Source organism: Oncorhynchus gorbuscha, linkage group LG02 (genome assembly GCF_021184085.1).
Source record: "Oncorhynchus gorbuscha isolate QuinsamMale2020 ecotype Even-year linkage group LG02, OgorEven_v1.0, whole genome shotgun sequence".
Lineage (NCBI taxonomy): Eukaryota > Metazoa > Chordata > Actinopteri > Salmoniformes > Salmonidae > Oncorhynchus > Oncorhynchus gorbuscha.
The window spans coordinates 67,701,615-67,720,221 of record NC_060174.1 but is presented as its reverse complement, the minus strand read 5'-3'; the positions used below and the strand labels follow the sequence as shown (position 1 = coordinate 67,720,221).

The 18,607-nt window shown below is 41.0% G+C and overlaps 2 protein-coding genes across 2 annotated transcripts; one reads left to right on the top strand and one right to left on the bottom strand.

Moving 5' to 3' along the window:
* The first annotated feature begins 837 nt into the window (after nucleotides 1–837).
* On the top strand, nucleotides 838–5,485 carry LOC124007990 (nucleophosmin-like). The gene is made up of 11 exons (XM_046318913.1): nucleotides 838–994; nucleotides 2,368–2,447; nucleotides 2,568–2,687; nucleotides 2,803–2,896; nucleotides 3,102–3,208; nucleotides 3,488–3,531; nucleotides 3,613–3,664; nucleotides 3,752–3,832; nucleotides 4,045–4,176; nucleotides 4,355–4,429; nucleotides 4,691–5,485. The coding sequence occupies exons 1-11, from the start codon at nucleotides 946–948 to the stop codon at nucleotides 4,733–4,735; spliced, it is 879 nt and encodes a 292-aa protein (XP_046174869.1). The 5' UTR covers nucleotides 838–945; the 3' UTR covers nucleotides 4,736–5,485.
* A 3,333-nt stretch (nucleotides 5,486–8,818) lies between these two features.
* LOC123994056 (T-cell leukemia homeobox protein 3-like) lies at nucleotides 8,819–17,576 on the bottom strand. The gene is made up of 3 exons (XM_046296546.1): nucleotides 16,904–17,576; nucleotides 14,436–14,673; nucleotides 8,819–10,358 (listed from the first exon to the last, which is right to left on the bottom strand). Exons 1-3 carry the CDS (start codon nucleotides 17,343–17,345, stop codon nucleotides 10,145–10,147), a joined length of 894 nt encoding a protein of 297 aa, XP_046152502.1. The 5' UTR covers nucleotides 17,346–17,576; the 3' UTR covers nucleotides 8,819–10,144.
* Nucleotides 17,577–18,607: the final 1,031 nt, after the last annotated feature.

The window sequence follows — 18,607 nt, the reverse complement described above, 5'->3', positions numbered from 1 at the left end:
CCAATGAATGGACTGGAGAATTGTTTTATGTTTTATTCTGTAAGCACATAATTGTTTTTATTTAGTTAACCATTATTTTACCAGGTAAGTTTACTGAGAAGACATTCTCATTTACAACAACAAGCTGGGGAATAGTTACAGGGGAGAGGAGGGGGGATGAATGAGCCAATTGTAAACTGGGGATGATTAGGTGACCATGATGGTATGGGGCCAGATTGGGAGTTTAGCTAGGACACTGGGGTTGACACCCCTACTCTTACAATTAATGCAGTGGTATCTTTAGTGACCACAGTCAGAACACCTGTTTAACATCCCATCCAAAAGTCTGCACCCTACACAGGGCAATGTCCCCAATCATAGCCCTGGGGCATTGGGATATGTTTTAAGACCAGAGGAAAGGGTGCCTCCTACTGGCCCTCCAACAACACTTCCAGGAGCATTTGGTCTCTCATCCAGGGACCAACCAGGACCAAACCTGCTTAACTTCAGAAGCAAGCCATTTACTCACATTGTTCTGCATTAGTTCAAATTGTAGTTTTATTCATGAGCTGTGTTGAATATATTTACAGAGCATGGATTTAGTTGACTTCTGGTGAATAGTTTTATATAACTAGGCAAGTCAGTTAAGAACAATTTCTTATTTACAATGACTGCCAAACTCTAACCTGGACAACGCCTCCAAATCCCGGCCAGTTGTGATAGTCTGGAATCGAACCAGGGTCTGTAGTGACCCCCATGTTTATTTTTTTTGCGTTGAAGTTCCCCAGTTTTTGACCCTACATAGTAGGTGGCAGCATGCACCTCTGTGTGTTTGCGGAATGTCATAAATACAATAGAAGAAGAAGAAAGAAGGCGTGGCGAATGAGCCCGGGTAGTGTGTCTGCGTAGTGAGGGGGCCTGTCAGTTTTTCCATTATCTTCGAAGTGCCCTGTCTCTGCAAAGAAAATGAATGGTCTGGACGAGGAACAAATGGGACCACAAACCTTTCTCTATGGTGAGATACTCTATTTGAACTGACAATAGTTTTTCGGAATCACTATTTAAATAAACATATCACTAAGCTAACTACTGTATCGAGAAAAAACGCTGTTCATCAGACACAAGCAACACGAGGTACAGCAAGCTAATATTAGCACAATTAGATAACTTTACCACTAACGTTAGTTGTAGCTCTAATGGGGGACATGTCGGAGTTTCATCAACGTATGGCCTAAATACCATTGCATTACACTATTTGGTAATGGAACTTGCTTACCCAGTTGTCAACTCTAGTTTATCCACGAGATATCAACTTAGCTAACGCTAGCCAGCTAGCCGATAGTTAGCACATGTGAGCTAATTTTGGTTGGCTAGCCATCAAGCATCTTGAAACCACATTTGTTGCGTTATATTTTGAAGGTCTTGGTGTCCCGGTTGAGTTGTATGTGTTGTGTTAACGTTAACTGGGCCAGACTTATTTGTGATGGACATTACCTTCTCACTGGATACCCCTCCATGCTTATCAAATTTCTCAACACGTGCTTTAGGTTAAAGATGGCGCACAAGGCCCTCTCGATAATGTCCATGCAGCGTAACACGACTTTGTGAACATTGCCCAAATTTCTAGTGTTGGCTAAAGTTGTTTACCTATAATTATTCCACTTCATGGGAGGTAGTATATTTGAAGTGCATTGATCATGGCATGCTTTGTCAGGGGCGGCAGGGTAGCCTAGTGGTTAGAGCGTTGGACTAGTAACAGGAAGGTTCAAACCCCCGAGCTGACAAGGTACAAATCTTTCGTTCTGCCCCTGAACAGGCAGTTAACCCACTGTTTCTAGGCCGTCATTGAAAATAAGAATTTGTTCTTAACTGACTTGCCTAGTTAAATAAAGGTAACATAAAATTTGGGGGTAACCGTTCCAGATTGAAATTGATTGGACACGTTTTTTAAGTAAACGTGGCATATGTCTTTGTCAATTGTGTAGTTGTTGCTTAAAAATGGTTGTTTAATGGCCTGTCTACCTACCTGGTTGGCTAGTTTCATTGACATGGTGAGGGTGCACGTGGGCATTCAACCACGTGGGTTGGTGGCCCACGTTTGCCTCACCTCAGTCTACCTTTTAAGGAGATGTCCAGACGACCTTATTCCCTCAGGACCAGTTTGGGTGCAGGCTTTTTCTCCAGCCAAATAAGAAATCAAACTGATTAAAAAATATATATATATATATAGTGTTCTATTGAGTCTCTTTGTGTAGGCTATTTAACTGTCTCAAAAAAGGCCTGAAACCACACGTTGCACTCCCCAACGTTGGACCCCTTTACTGATAGCAATGCATAATTTTCTCTTAGGCAATTTCCCCTTTTGTAATTTACTATTTTTCTCAACAGGGTGCGAGTTGAAATCTGGGAAGGATGTAGTCTTCAACCCTGAAGAGGATGACTTTGAGCACCAGTTAGACTTAAGGATGGTGAGTGTTACAGCTGTCTTTCTGCAGAAAAAAATATACATTACTTTCCAGGTATCTGTTTTTCCTCATAGGAATGAGAAACAATTTCTGAACTTGGTGTCTCTTGTTGATTGCTCTTAGCTGTGTGTGGACCTCAGCACCAAGGATGAGCTGCACATCGTGGAGGTGGAAGGACAGGACACAGAGGGTCAGAAGGTTAAGGCTGTGCTGGCTTCACTCAAACCTTCCACCCTGCCAAGTGTGAGTAGTCAGACCTAGAATATCATCAATACTTCTGTGCCATACCTGAGTGAGGGATTGTGGGTGTATGGCCTGTGTAGGGTTCATGTTAAGTAACAAGTTAATTGTCTTGCAGGTGTGTCTTGGTGGGTTCGCAATCACACCCCCAGCAGTTTTCCGTCTCAAGGCTGGATCCGGGCCGATCCACATCAGTGGCCAGCATCTTGTCAGTGAGTATGACTTTGTTATAGGACAGTGTTCCCATGGTTTCTTTAGTGATGCAATGGCATCTGTTGTCGAAGATGATATTTGTTGTGCTGATTTACTGATGCATTTTCAACACTGCTTACCAAAAGACTGAGACTGAAGATGACCATTCCCTTGTATGAAGAATGTACCTTGTCTACTCAAAGTTAACCAAAATCATTCTACCAGTGATGGGGGGAGATCAGTCTTTTGACGAGGATGAAGATGATGAAGAGGAAGAAGAGGTGCAAACGTCCAAAAAAAGGCCTGCATCAGCACCGGCTCTTAAATCTCAGGTTAGTCCTCACTACTGGCCTTCAAGCCAACACACTGTCTGGATAATCACTTGTCACAGTGTACATGTCTTCTGCGTTACTGTTGCGTTGGCCTCTGTAGTCAAAGATGATATTTGTTGAGCTGATGATCCACTGAAGCATTTTCAACACTGCTTACCAAAAGACTGAGACTAAAGTCGGCCACTCCCATTTCTTAGAATGTTCCCAGTCTTTGCTCTTGCTATACACATCCTCACCTCCATGCCCCTAACCATGTCCTTCCCTTTCTCCCCTTCACAGAAAAAGATGAAGATGGATGTTGGTGACGAGGATGACGATGAGGAGTAAGTCTGTTTGACTAAAGCACCTGCTCCTCACTGAGGTTTTATAAAGAGTTCGAGTTGTAACATGTGACTCCTCTTTAGGGATGAGGATGACGAGGATGAAGAGAGTGAGGCTGAAGAATCTCCTGTTAAGGTGAGTGCATTTTTATTTAAGCCTATACTTATTCTGCCCTTGAGAAAGCATAGAAAATGTCACAAGAAACCTTGCTGTTTTTATCAGGCTAAGAAGACTCCGTCCAAACCTCAGACTCCTGCCCACGGTGGAAAGGGCTCTAAAGCCAACACACCAGCCGGAAAACAGGTTAGTCCTCTTACACATCTTTTGCCCTATTATAACTTGGCATCTCGTCGAAGATGATATTTGTTGAGCTGATGCTCTACTGATGCATTTTCAACACTGCTTACCAAAAGACTGAGACTGAAGATGGCCACTTGTTTTTCTGAGAGCATTATTGTAGTGATGCATGTTCTCATGTTACATGTCTTGTCTAAAAATTTGTATGGTTTTCACAGGCAAAGACCCCCGACAGCAAGGGTGGACAGACTCCTAAAAATGGACAGACCCCCAAAGCAACTGCCAAGACCCCCAAACAAAGTCTCCATGTCTCTGAGCTCAAGGTCAAGATGATGGCGACTGTGGAGAAGGTTGGTGTCTGTTGGATCATGAGAAACTTGATGCGTATGATATAATCTGGAAATACACAGACCTTCTTACAGTGATTGGCTGATTTTATCTGATATATGTTAAAGAACTGTTAACCGAAAGACTAGGGATAGGGACACTTCTGAATATCTAGACTAATGTCAAGTCTTGCTATTTCAGGGGGGGAAGTTGCCTAAACTCCAGTCCAAGTTTGAGAGCTTTGTGAGGAACAGCTTCAAAGTCACAGAAACCAAGGTATGTTAATGCTTCTCCGGGACATCATGGTGTTTGTCAAGAACACAGGTTAAATGGAATGTTTGGGAAATGAATGACCCGTAGTGCTGTCAGGGAATTGAAACACCTCTAAAGAGCAATGAAGACTATTTTGGTTTTGATCAGCAATGAGGAAAAACACCAATACCTCTAAGTGTTGAGCTCTCATCAATGACATGTTTTCTAACAGTTACACAGTTATGATTATGCTTTAGTAAATATTTTCCCCCCAATCTTTTTCAGACCGTAGAGGAACTGTGGCAGTGGAGACAAACTGTTGAAGACTAACTTTTGTTTTAAACTATTTTTAGTTTGATTACTTCAGCCATCTCATCAATTCTCCCGCCTGCCTACTCTGCCCTCTTGGCCCTTCCCATGTCTGAATCAATGCTCTGTTATTCTACACTGCTGCAGCATTTCATGTCCAGTGCCCTGCTAGAGTGGAGCTAATGGCACTGAGCCCCATCACCCCTGGCCCTACCAGCATCACCCTCTCCAAGAGGACGGGAGGGGTGGTACTATTCCAGCTTTCACGTGGACGGACCTGGGGAAAGCCATTTTCAACTTTGCATTTTGTAAATGTGTAAATTAAATCCTTGCTACTGTGTTGTACGTAGCATTCTGAAGTTTGTCAGAACTGTCCCTCTGGCATTTTGGAAGATATCTGTTCATGTTTGTTTCATTTTGAATTATTTAAATGATGGGTAAAGTGAAATGGCAAGTGTTGTCATCCATAAGCTGTTGAATTTGTCGAAGCTTTTCTTTCCCTTCCAGGTTGTAGGCTCTAAGGTCTGATACATTAACTTTTGCCAAGCATTGTATTGAACGGTTTTAAGAAATTCTCACGTTTATATTTTTTTGCAGTAAGGGTAGAGTGAAGCAGCTAGTTCCCTGGTGACATGAATGTCATTTTGAAAGTAAAAATATTCATGTTTTATTATACCTGCATTTCATCTATTTTAATTGTTATACATGAAGTATATGATCAGTTCTCCATCCACAGAAATATTCTGATCCACAATTAAAAGTTCTGGGGTAGATTGTCTCTAAGCTTTTTTATTGATGGTAGAATTTCAATGTGAAGCCTTTAATGAAATCCTTTACATGAGCCTCTGCAGGACATTTTATCCCATAATAGACCCCATAATAGAACTACATTGTTACATGAAATTATGACGGTATTTTGAGGATATACTTTTGGTCTACTCTGATAAACAGGCGCGAACATGAAATAAACCTAGATGTCTGGTAGACATCTGCTTTGCTGTTGGCCCACTGTCTTAAAGTATGAGACAGCGCTGTTACTCCTTGTGCAGACCTGCACGCTCCATGACCTGTCCATTGTTGACAACTCATGCAGAGAACTACAGCTGCAATGTGAACTGCACTGTTAAAGGGCTTGCAAGTAAGCATTTCACGGTAAGGTCTACTCTTGTATTCGGTGCATGTGACAATTGAAGTTTGCTTTGATTCACAGAAATGCGATCTTTTCTTTTGCATCTCGGGCTGCGCTCTTGTCATATCTGGCTCCTACCAGGTGTCATGGAAAGGCCAGTGTCCATACCTTGCCATCTCGCTGTATACATGATTTCTCATCTCGAGGTTCACTTAAAAGTTACTCTAAAATTTTGTGGGTTGACTATTTAATCTTTAATCGGCCATTACCCCCCCCCCCCCCCCTACTGACAGGTAATGGAAGCTTGTGTGCTACAAAGGGTAAAGAAGACCCTATTGGAGCATTTCTAACCTATTGATCTATGGGTAACTGTGTAGATGTGTAATGCTTAACACAATGTATTCTACCCAACTTGAATGTTTCAACATTTACACAAACTGGGGGGACATACAGTGCCTTGCGAAAGTATTCGGCCCCCTTGAACTTTGACATTTTGCCACATTTCAGGCTTCAAACATAAAGATATAAAACTTTTTTTGTGAAGAATCAACAAGTGGGACACAATCATGAAGTGAAACGAAATTTATTGGATATTTCAAACTTTTTTAACAATTGAAAAATTGGGCGTGCAAAATTATTCAGCCCCTTTTTAAGTTAATACTTTGTAGCGCCACCTTTTGCTGCGATTACAGCTGTAAATCGCTTGAGGTATGTCTCTATCAGTTTTGCACATCGAGAGACTGAAATTCTTTCCCATTCCTCCTTGCAAAACAGCTCGAGCTCAGTGAGGTTGGATGGAGAGCATTTGCACAGCAGTTCTCAGGTCTGGACTTTGACTTGGCCATTCTAACACCTGGATATGTTTATTTTTGAACCATTCCATAGTAGATTTTACTTTATGTTTTGGATCATTGTCTTGTTGGAAGACAAATCTCTGTACCAGTCTCAGGTCTTTTGCAGACTCCATCAGCTTTTCTTCCAGAATGGTCCTGTATTTGGCTCCATCCATCTTCCCATCAATTTTAACCATCTTCCCTGTCCCTGCTGAAGAAAAGCAGGCCCAAACCATGATTCTGCCACCACCATGTTTGACAGTGGGGATGGTGTGTTCAGGGTGATGAGCTGTGATGCTTTTACGCCAAACACAACATGTTGCATTGTTGCCAAAAAGTTCAATTTTGGTTTCATCTGACTAGAGCACCTTCTTCCACATGTTTGGTGTGTCTCCCAGGTGGCTTGTGGCAAACTTTAAACGACACTTGTTATGGATATCTTTAAGAAATGGCTTTCTTCTTGCCACTCTTCCCTAAAGGCCAGATTTTTGCAATATACAACTGATTGTTGTCCTATGGACAGAGTGTCCCACCTCAGCTGTAGATCTCTGCAGTTCATCCAGAGTGATCATGGGCCTCTTGGCTGCATCTCTGATCAGTCTTCTTGTATGAGCTGAAAGTTTAGAGGGATGGCCAGGTCTTGGTAGATTTGCAGTGGTCTGATACTCCTTCCATTTCAATATTATCGCTTGCACAGTGCTCCTTGGGATGTTTAAAGCTTGGGAAATCTTTTTGTATCCAAATCCGGCTTTAAACTTCTTCACAACAGTATCTCGGATCTGCCTGGTGTGTTCCTTGTTCTTCATGATGCTCTCTGCGCTTTTAACGGACCTCTGAGACTATCACAGTGCAGGTACATTTATACAGAGACTTGATTACACACAGATGGATTGTATTTATCATCATTAGTCATTCAGGTCAACATTGGATCATTCAGAGATCCTCACTGAACTTCTGGAGAGAGTTTGCTGCACTGAAAGTAAAGGGGCTGAATAATTTTGCATGCCCAATTTTTCAGTTTTTGATTTGTTAAAAAAGTTTGAAATATCCAATAAATGTTGTTCCACTTCATGATTGTGTCCCACTTGTTGTTGATTCTTCACAAAAAAATACAGTTTTATATCTTTATGTTTGAAGCCTGAAATTTGGCAAAAGGTCGCAAAGTTCAAGGGGGCCGAATACTTTCGCAAGGCACTGTAACTTCATGGACTCACACCCTAAGTATGGTTTTATCCCTGTTCAAAGTATCTGACAGGGAGACCCATTCTCCACTGCATCACTCTGACAAATACAAGACACCAGCCAGTAAACCAACTACCACTATGCATCTTCTGTATTGCTTTGGTCCCAAATAAGGTGGACAGACTCAAGTCAGTAGGTTTGAAATGTCACCCAATCTCATTCCCCTATGAGTCACTATAGACTCCGGCCAGCAGAGGGGGGCTGGTGTATAAGTAAGCCCTTTCCTGACAGCCTTGGTTGTGTTGCATCCCTGAGGGGTGATCTCATCTCATCCTCCCAGATCTGGAGCAGGTCCAGGAGGTCAGGAGACTTCCTGTATCAATTATCCTGAGCAGAGAGGCTTTATTAATGGCTGCTCTCCCTAATGGCCTCTCAGACTATCAGGAAGAGGGTTCATCCTCTTGCACCATCACGTCTGCTCAGCTCTAGTGTGTATGAGTATGAATAGGCCTATCTAAATAGCTGTCGGTGATTCTGCAGCTTTATATGGCGATGCTGAGATATCTTTTGTGATGTCACATTCTTCACCACATTCATAATGGACACAGCATTGAGACCTATCAATCTACCCCCAGGTCAGTTGAATGTGAGTCAACAGCACTCAGTGGGGGGGGTGGGGTGGGGGGTGGGGCTTTAATGGGGAGAGCCTTTTTATGGTCTCTGTGGATCTCCGCCTGTAAGTGCCTTAGATCTGTCGTAGGCTAAATCCTCCCAGGTCAATGTGTTTGTGTGCGAGAGAACGTTAGTGGTATCGATCTTTCTGCTGCTGTTTTTGTTTGCATTGTATTTGAGTGTAACGAGCATGTTCTGCAGACATTCCACTTTCTATGTAAACAATAAAGTAGCTATGGAGACCAACAGAAGGGCATTGAAAAATAAAGAGTGATTCAAAGCTAAAACAAGAGAATGCTTTTTTATTATTATTAGGTTTTGTTTAGTTATTTACATATTTGTCAAATATGATACACGGGGAGAGATGCTGTTATCATCCATCTATTTCACCGCGTCAAATATTCTCAGATGACTCATACAACAAAGTCCTTTACACCACAGTTGAACGAAGTCAACCAGACTCTCCACCTCTCAGGTCTGATATACCACCCTCATGCACCACACTTCCCAGTGAATGGGTCCAGCCTGGCATGAATAAAACAACACTATAAATAATTAGCTTCCTCTTTTACTGGATTTCTTCTTGTCCCACTGGCAAATGTTATTATTCTAAAATAGCCCTTGAGCTGTGTATTAACCCTTCATGAGTTATATATATATATATATATATATATATATATAGAGAGAGAGAGAGAGAGAGAGAGAGAGAGAGAGAGAGAGAGAGAGAGAGAGAGAAAAAGTAGATGTCTTGCTAGTGTTCTGGGTGTCTCCTGTTTGAAGAGGTAGCAGTTATCTGGTTTGTCCAGACATCACTAAACACTTGCCCAATAGAACAGCAAGCAATTGATTCTACAACATCTCACTTGTGGCTATCTGGTTTTATAGTTTGCCTTCTTATTCAAATGTAATTAATCACCCTAATTGAGCTTCAGAGTGTTAATAGATTGGAATCAAAGCGTGTAATACATTCAGTGGCTTTTTAGGATCAGTGTTTGCCTAAGTCCATCTCCACCCAGTACAAAAAACATCCTGCTAACCAGCAGTCTAAAGAGGAAACAATTAGATGGAATTCAAGATGGAAAATGAGAGGATGATGAGAATGATTCCATGCAACAACGACATTTTATATATTCTCAGAACATTAGTGTATTCTCTCTCTGTTTCCCATCCATTTCTCATCCTTTGCAGACTGGTCGGCTCTGAGATGCAGGGGCACAGAGCTGATAGTGTAACTGTAGTGGTGAAGGAACAGATGGGACGTGGGAGAAACAGATGAGCCAGTCTGTGCTGTGTCAGTCAGTCAATATGTCAGTTTGGAATTATAGGGCTGGCTCAGTAACGTGTGTCACGTACATCGCCACAGATCATAGGCTACCACCCAGGATGCGTCTGACACAAAGGACCCAGCAAACATTCTGCATGTCCAGATCATATCAGGGTACTTAGGAACTGGAGTTTTTGCTTAATCTTCAGACTCCCTCAGACACAATTTGGCTATGTTCTGGATGGACAATAATAAATCATTCATTTCAATTTGCTCACGGATCACCTTTGTGCAGTTTCTTAGAAATCAGTCCGAGTATGTAATGTCTAGAGGGCCCCACCCTGTCCCTGTCACACTAGAGCGGTGACACGGCCCATCTTTGCTGCTTCCTCAGAGGCCCACGGCTGCAGGTTCTGCAGGGCGAACAGGGAGGAGTTGTGGATGCAGAGTGGATCGGACGGAACCGAGTCACTCAAGGACTTCTGGAAGGCATCATGCTGCAGCTGGATCATCAGCCGATTGGCCTGCTGCCGCTCCGCCTCCCTCTCCTCAGCTGTCTGTCGCCTGGCAACGAAGACAGGGTGGGTAGGGAGAGGACAGGGACAGAACAGACATAGGCAGGACACTTATTAAGATCCACTGTCAGAGGAATTGGTTACACAGACAGAAAATGTGATGCACCCAGAGACATCGAGGCCAACATCAGAACAGGGACACTGATGACGACCACCTGTCAGCAGCTATCACATGGTTGATTCATTAGAGCAGGAGAGACACCACACTGGCATGAGCCATAATGAACCATGGGAGAAACCAGAGAGGACACTGACCTATGTTGCCAAACAGAACATGATTGCACATTATTGCACTCAAGATGGAGCAACTCTTGCAGATAATATAGATAACAGAACCTTCTGTGTACATTTTATATTTTGCAGACACCACTATAAGAAATATTATTATTATTAATTCTAAAAATAGTAACGTGTTGAATATTTGCAAACGTGTCAAATTGTTCATTTATTATTCGGATTTGACCTTTGACATTTTCCAGTGGCAACCTGTGCAGTAGCTAGACTAGACAACAGTATCATCACGTAAGCACATTTTCTGGAAATATAAGACAGTTCAGTGTATTTCAGTGGCATTAATCGTGCACCAAATTGTTTCATAACAGGCTACAATGTTGCATGTATTTACATTTGATAAATTTGCACTGAGCCTGACATCTTTTTTCGACCGTGTGTAGGCCAAAGCTACTGTGAGTGCAACAGTGTGTCCACAGCTGATGACCTGGCTAAATAAATTCTTAGCCTATACAGTAGGTTAGGATAGGCTACGTTTCATAATGATATTACCCACTGGCATATGCCTCCCCCCTTTCAAAATACAAAATTATCTCAGCCTCATTGAAAAATGTGTAGAATAGCATGAGATTAGCTATAAAACTGCACATTTATCTCTCTGCTCCAAATAATACTTGAATGTAATGAAATTCCAAAGATCTGGAAATCATAATTTGTCCTACCACTTATAAAAGGGGGAGATCCAACTCTTTAAATAATTATAGGCTAATATCAAATCTGCCACCCCTGGCGAAAATACCTGAAACCCTTGTTAGTGAGCAGCTAAAATAATTTTTGTACACTAACTCTATTTTATCAAAGTACCAATTCAGCTTCAGGAAGAAGCATAGCACAATTACAGCAGCCATGAAGGTTTTAAATGATATCACTGAAGCCCTTGACAAAAAACAGCACTGTGTTTCACTTTTTATTGATCTCTCTAAGGATTTTGATACAGTTGATCATGCTATACTGAGGCAGAGATTGTCGAGCGTAGGTCAGTTGCATGGTTTGCTAACTATCTGTCGGACAGAACTCAGATCACTCAATTTGATGGGTTCAAGTCTGTTAAATTGTCTGTCTGTAATGGTGTGCCCATGGCTCTGTACTTGGTCCCCTCTTATTCACTATTTATATAAATAATTTAGACAAAAATTAGCAAAATGCGCAACTTCACTTTTATACTGATAATACTGTTATTTACTGTTGTGCCTCGTCTCTCACAAAAGCTTTCCAGAACTTGCAAACTGCTTTTTATACTGTTCAACATACCTTGTGTCAATTGAAGCTTATCCTCAATACTGACAAAACTAAACTAACTGTGTTTTCTAAAGCAAGAATAAACCTCTGAACCTTTCACCTATTACTACCTGTCAGGGCAATGAGATTGAGACTGTAACCTCATCTAAATATCTTGGAATTTTAATTGATGACTGCCTCTCTTTTAAATTGCATATTCAACAAATTACAAAAAAAAATTTAAGCTGAAGTTGGGATTTTATTTTAGGAATGAGGCCTGTTGTTCTTTTGAAGCCAGAAAGAGGTTAGTGTCAGCTACATTTATGCCTTTACTAGACTATGGGGATATTTTATATATGAATGCTTCCACTCAGTGTTTGAGATCAATTGACACCGTTTACCATGGAGCATTGAGATTTATTTTAAACTGCAAAACCCTTACGCACCACTGCACATTATATACAACAATTGGCTGGCCTTCTTTAGTCAATCAAAGGCTCAGTCACTGGAATACTTTTACAAACCCATTTTGGGTTTACTACCATTTTATTTGGGCATTTTTATTGTTCAGAAATGTGGTGGGTACTCTCTTCGTTCGCAGGACTTTATCCTGCTAAGTGTTCGAAATGTCCGAACTGAATTTGGTAAAAGGGCTTTTATGTACTCTGCGCCATAGACTTCGAAAAGTTACAAAAATACTTTCAAACTGGAGGAACTTGCCTCGATTAGTGTTTTTAAATCATTGATGAAGGATTTTGAGGCTGATTCCCTCACCTGTCAATGTTTTTAATTAGCTGTTTTATGATTTTGTTATACTCTTGTGATTTTTTGATTTTTTTTTACTATATTAACTGTAGTTTTTCTACAGGTACTACTAGATTACCTGATTTCCTGTAGTTGTTGTCTGTTTGTAATTGTGTAATGACTTGGTGCTGCCTATCTTTTTTATTTGTATTGATTTATTTCACCTTAATGTAACCAGATAGGCTAGTTGAGAACAAGTTCTCATTTGCAACTGCGACCTGGCCAAGATAAAGCATAGCAATTGGCCAGGACGCTCTTGAAAAAGACATTTCAAATCTCAATGAGCCCTTCCAGGTTAAATAAAGATTAAATATATAAAAATGGCAACATGTGGAATTGCAGGAAATTATTGAAAAACTGCAGCCTTTTCTCTCAGTGTCATGGCAAAATGTGTAAAATAACATGAGATCAGCTATAAAACAAATCTTTCTGTTTGCCCCTTAGCAAAGTGTGTAGAATTTTGGAAAGTTAGCTGTCCCTCCCTTCTCTCAGACCTTGCGGTAACTGCCGGTACACAGCTGATATTACCAAAGTTGTAGGCTAGTTGTACACTTTTTGGCTATTTAACCTATGGTTTTCTTCGTCAAATACATGCAGATATTTGTGTCAACATAGCTCACATAGATTTAGCCAAGTCCTACATAATAATAATAAGCTAATTCATTTTTGTTATGAGTCAAATGATAAGCCTACTTCAGTAGGCACATCTTAATACTGGCCCATTCCAACACATATGACACCAGAGCGATGCCTGTGCAATACTCAGAAAGCTAGCTCTTTCAAACTAACTCTCTTAACACTGTTTATTGTACTCAGGCTTATTGCTCCAAGAATGCTCCTTCGTGATATAACATCACCATTTATTTTGTGTCCCTACGTTACATTTGATTGTGTGGGTGTGCAAGTGATCCACTTAATACTTTATAGGTTAAGCTATTACATCTGAATGTTTTATCTCCAAAACTGTCAAGCCATGTTTTACATATGTCACAAGATCTTTGATCCAAACACTGTCCAATATTACTGATACTCTATAGAGCTGAGTGAACGGTGTTAGGAAAACCATAATCCATGAACTGTCCCTAGACTTGTGTCCTGACTGCAGAGCGGAGTGGGCAAACTATGGTCCGTGGGCCAGATCCGGCCCACAAGCTCATTCAATCCGGCCCGCTCGAGGTTTGAGTAAAGAAAATATGCCATGTTGGGTTAGAAAAACACTCCCGGCCACTCTTCAACGTCTAAAACTAAATAGAAAGCATAGAGAAATTATAATGGACTTTTACACATTCTAATGACTGCCCTTTTTCTGGCACGCAAATTGATTTTGACAAACAGTGCGGTCCTCTGTTGAATTTCGAAATCTCAATGTGGCCCTTGAGCCCAAAGGTTTGCCCAGCCCTGCTGTCGAGGGTCATGGTTGTGTTTGTGAGCTGTCCAGTAACATAAAGCGGAGTGAATATGCCTGTTAGGATTTGCGCACCTGAGTTATTGGGTACCCATTAGCATTGATGCACAATTAGGGACCTAACCCACCTCTATAACATGTATTAGAAGTCAAAGTTACTGCGGATATTGTATTCAAGCTATCATTTCTAAAATAGAAAATTAACATCAGAAAGTAGTAACTAATTATATGTTTCTCTGCTGACCACTCTAGAGTAAATGTAGACTAGATCCTCATCTTTCTCCAGAGAAAGCACTCAGAAAACAACTCATCTTTCCCCTCCTACCCCTCTCCAGCCCAGTGTCTCACCTCCACTTGGTCCTGCGATTCTGGAACCAGGTCTTGACCTGTGCGTCGGTCATCTTGAGGGTCTTGGCGAGAGCGGCCCGTTCAGCGCTGGCCAGGTACTTCTGTCTATGAAAGCGTTTCTCCAGCTCACAGATCTGCACCCGGGAGAATGATGTCCGCGGCTTCTTCCTCTTCGGAGGGGTGCGGTTCTGATAGGGGTGACCAATCCGCCGGGTCACTGTGAATGGCGTCAGTGCAGCTGTGTGTGTGTGTGTGTGTGTGTGTGTGTGTGTGTGTGTGTGTGTGTGTGTGTGTGTGTGTGTGTGTGTGTGTGTGTGTGTGTGTGTGTGTGTGTGTGTGTGTGTGTGTGTGTGAGAGACATTGGACAATCAAAGAAAGCAGGTCATGAACAGGTTCACAAGATCTTATGTTGTGTTCAATTTGTTGAAGAACATTGTAGTCCGCATGAGAATCTGTAAATTGATACTATAGTCAAAAGAAATGTACAAGCTCATTGGTTTGACCTATATACCACCCTTCCCTCTCTCTCATAGAGGTGGAATGTTGGAGTACAGCTGAATATGTTTTATAGCTGTTTTATGGGTCTTTAGAGGCCAATTTTTTTCATTTAGTAATTCTAATGTAATTCTAATCAACGCAAAATCCAAGTTGAGCATATGTTTAAATTATTCTTATTTATTTTGAAACATGGCAAAATGATCAATTCAGTGTTAGTCCATGGTTAGTTGATAAAAGTACTGCTCAAAAATCGTTGCATTATATTTCCTCTGACACAGTGGGTTATTGCCTAGTAGTAGCAGACATTGCTGTAATAGTCAGGAAAATAAGATGTGTTGACAGTTAATAATGCTGATGATGTCGATGAAAAGAGGTTGAGTGGTTTTCCCCATTCAATTCTGATGTAGAGAGTTTCTTTCTTCTGTCACAAAACACTGACAGGCAATCATCTATAACCCTTCTGCAATATTAATGACACTTTACATAGTGCCCCCCCCGGAAGATAAACAAAGGTTCTGATACATGTTATAGGACATCCACTGAGACAGACTGAGAGAAATGATTTACGTTACAGATGGAGAGGTTTCCTATTTTACTTTTTTTCCTGAAGTGTCCGATTTACAATTATTTTATTACAACGTGACAATGGCAAACAGTAGGCCTACCATAAGTGTTGGCCAATTATGTCATTTCTGTCAATATAGGAATAGCTTAGTAACTTTCAAGTATTTTCTACTGTTAATGTTCCATGTAAACATTTAGTTTGAATATATAGAATCAGAAAGGCTTTACCCCTTCTAGTACCCCAAATTATGTGTTAAAATACTGCAATAACAAGAATATGTTCTGTGGAAATAATAATAATAATGATTAATAATTATAGGCCATATTTATGTAATAATAACAATAATAATCATCATCATCATAATACACTTAGCGTTATAATATGTCCCGTTTAGCAAGACACACACACACACACAGGATTCAAAATCCCCCCAAAAAACTTTTCCTTCAGTAGTAACAAAATTAGGTCGACTTGCTAAAGACAAGTGATGTAGCTAATACCCTACGAAGAAGTCTGAAACACTTGTGTAACGTATCTGAGCACTTTCGATAACAGCACACCCCTCCTATTGATCTAAATCGAAATATAAATTTCACATTTGGATAAAATGTGTTTATTTTCATAAACGGTTCTAAATTGATGAAAATGTAAATAGTTATAGTTTAATGCGAGTATACAGTTTTGGTCTTCCGGTGAAATAGGCATGTGTTTATTTCTTAGAATAACACGGGTTGCATTTTTATATTTGTGATCAGTTCATATTTTCTTGTTCAATTGTGTGGTAAAAACCTGCATGAAAAGTGTGCTTATTGTTATATTGACATAGTTTTAATGGTGCAACTTGCAAAGTATCGTTGTGCCCAACGCATCGCTTTGAGAGAACGAACCTAACTCGGGTAGTATTTCTACCGCATGTTTTAAAGTTGTTTTCATGTTAGTCTTTCGCCTTTGAGTTAGGCTAAACCTTACTTTGAAATATGAAATAATATATTATAATGAATAATTCAGTGTTCCCTTCTTTGGATCTGTTTGTATTTTCTTTGCATGTTATGTTCTTGTTGAATTGATTTATATCCGTGTTTCCCCTCAATAGAAAGCTTTCAGAATTAGGCTACAATTCAAGTTAATCTGGTGACCTGGTTCGACTAGTCCTGTATAATTTATTTGTGGAACTGGGTAAATCCATGTAAACTCCACGAGTGAAAAGAAAATTCCCCTTTGAAAAAGAATAGGCTAAAACCTACGAAAACACTGAATTTACCGAGTTGAAATGGAAATGACCACAGCCTGGTGATGATCAGGTCTGCTGCAGTACATCCCAACTATGTGATTGTAGGGCCGGTTCCCCAGTCCCAGATTAAGCCGCCCCTGGACTAAAATAGCCTACACATTGAATGGAGATTACCTGCGAATCTTTCCTTTGCGAATCTTTGGCTGCTCTCCATCCAGGGGAAGCTGATGCTGCCTAGCCCTGGTACCGCGCTGGCTATAGGAGGAGGCACTGCGGCGGCCAGCGGCCTGTGTGCCGGGACTCGTATCACCCCTCCTGGGGTGAAAGTCAAGTTCACTCCGTATGCACTTGATTCCTCGTATGATGATGCGATTCCATGGAAAGAACCGGAAAGCGAAGTGAAGGGCGCTGCACTGGCTCCACTTGGACTAACGAGGTGGTAACTTCCTCCATTTGTGAAGTTCCCAGTATCCGAACCACTCCGGGTGGTGTTCTGTGAACCGTCCTGGTCGGTACCACTGAGAATCTGGTCAATGCCGAAACTAATAGGTTCATGCTGGGGAGGTTGTGAGGGCTGATTTACGCCGCTGGGGCTTGAGCTTGGCGCCCGCTCCATTCTCGCTCCCAAAACCTTTCCAGTACCTTTACGCAGTCCTCGGACAGAGCCGATGTTGCATAAGGTTGTGATGTAGCCTACGAGTAAAAATGTGTTATGTTGAGTTAAGCATCCAGCTCTTTCCCGATTAAATCTCGTTTTGGATAGTTTGCGTTCTATAGCTTTCTAAGGCAGCGAGTTTTCCACCATCCTTCGCGGCTCTGACGGATCCGTCCATTTGCGATTTGCTGATGTTTGGCACACTGACTTTGCAGGGCAATCGCAGTTCGGATCAATTCTATTTCGCCCACTACACCCCCCGAACGCAATAGTGTTTCCTCTGTCCCTCTTCCGATTGGTTAGAGTAGCTTTCCTGCACCTTATTGGTTGAAGTTTTAACTTTAATTTGCTGAATTGAATGGGAGCTGAGGGAACATTCCAAAGTGACATCATTTCTTAAAAAGCGCTCATTGCGGCGGATTCATTATTATGTTGGCTGTAGGCCTATTGTCTACCACCAATGGTGTGTTGTTATAGTCCATCATAACCACGGTTTATGAAAAAAGGGAATGCTTTCAGAGATTTAATGACAATGCTTTGATAGGCTTAATGATTAGCATGCATATTCCAATTTAGCGTATTTCTACATCAGTGGCAACCCAATGGGCACAGACAACATTTCAACTTCTAGTTTTGATTTACATTTGGTTGAGTTGTCAACTAACATGAATTCAAAGTGAAATCAACAAAATACGTCAGCATGTCATTGGATTCAGGACAAAAGTTGGGTGAAAAAAAATACTAAATGTCTTTAAAGATGACTAAGCAGAAATCGCTCCACCATTTCCTTGTTGCTACAATTCTAACACTTCGCTTAATTTCAGTTTATGTAACAAAACAAGCAAGTGTAGTGTAGAGAATAATTGTACCATTTAAACCACTGTGAAATATATTTTCCATAAACAAAAATATTGTATTTTCAGCTGTTTGAAGCTGGTATACAACACCAAAAGTGTACATAGAACATATCTACCACATGTTAGACGTGCTTTCGACGAGAATGACAGATCTATAACCCACAGTCTATGCGAATTAGGTTGGTTCATTCAAAAAGTTAAACATTGCAGCTTTAAATGGATGACTTTCTCAAATCCAATCAGTTTTCCACGTTGATTCAATGTCATCACATTGCATTTTTTTAGGTTAAACTGACGTGGAAACAACGTTGATTCAACCCGTTTTTGCGCAGTGGAAATGAGGGAACTGAGACTTGCAGAACTCCT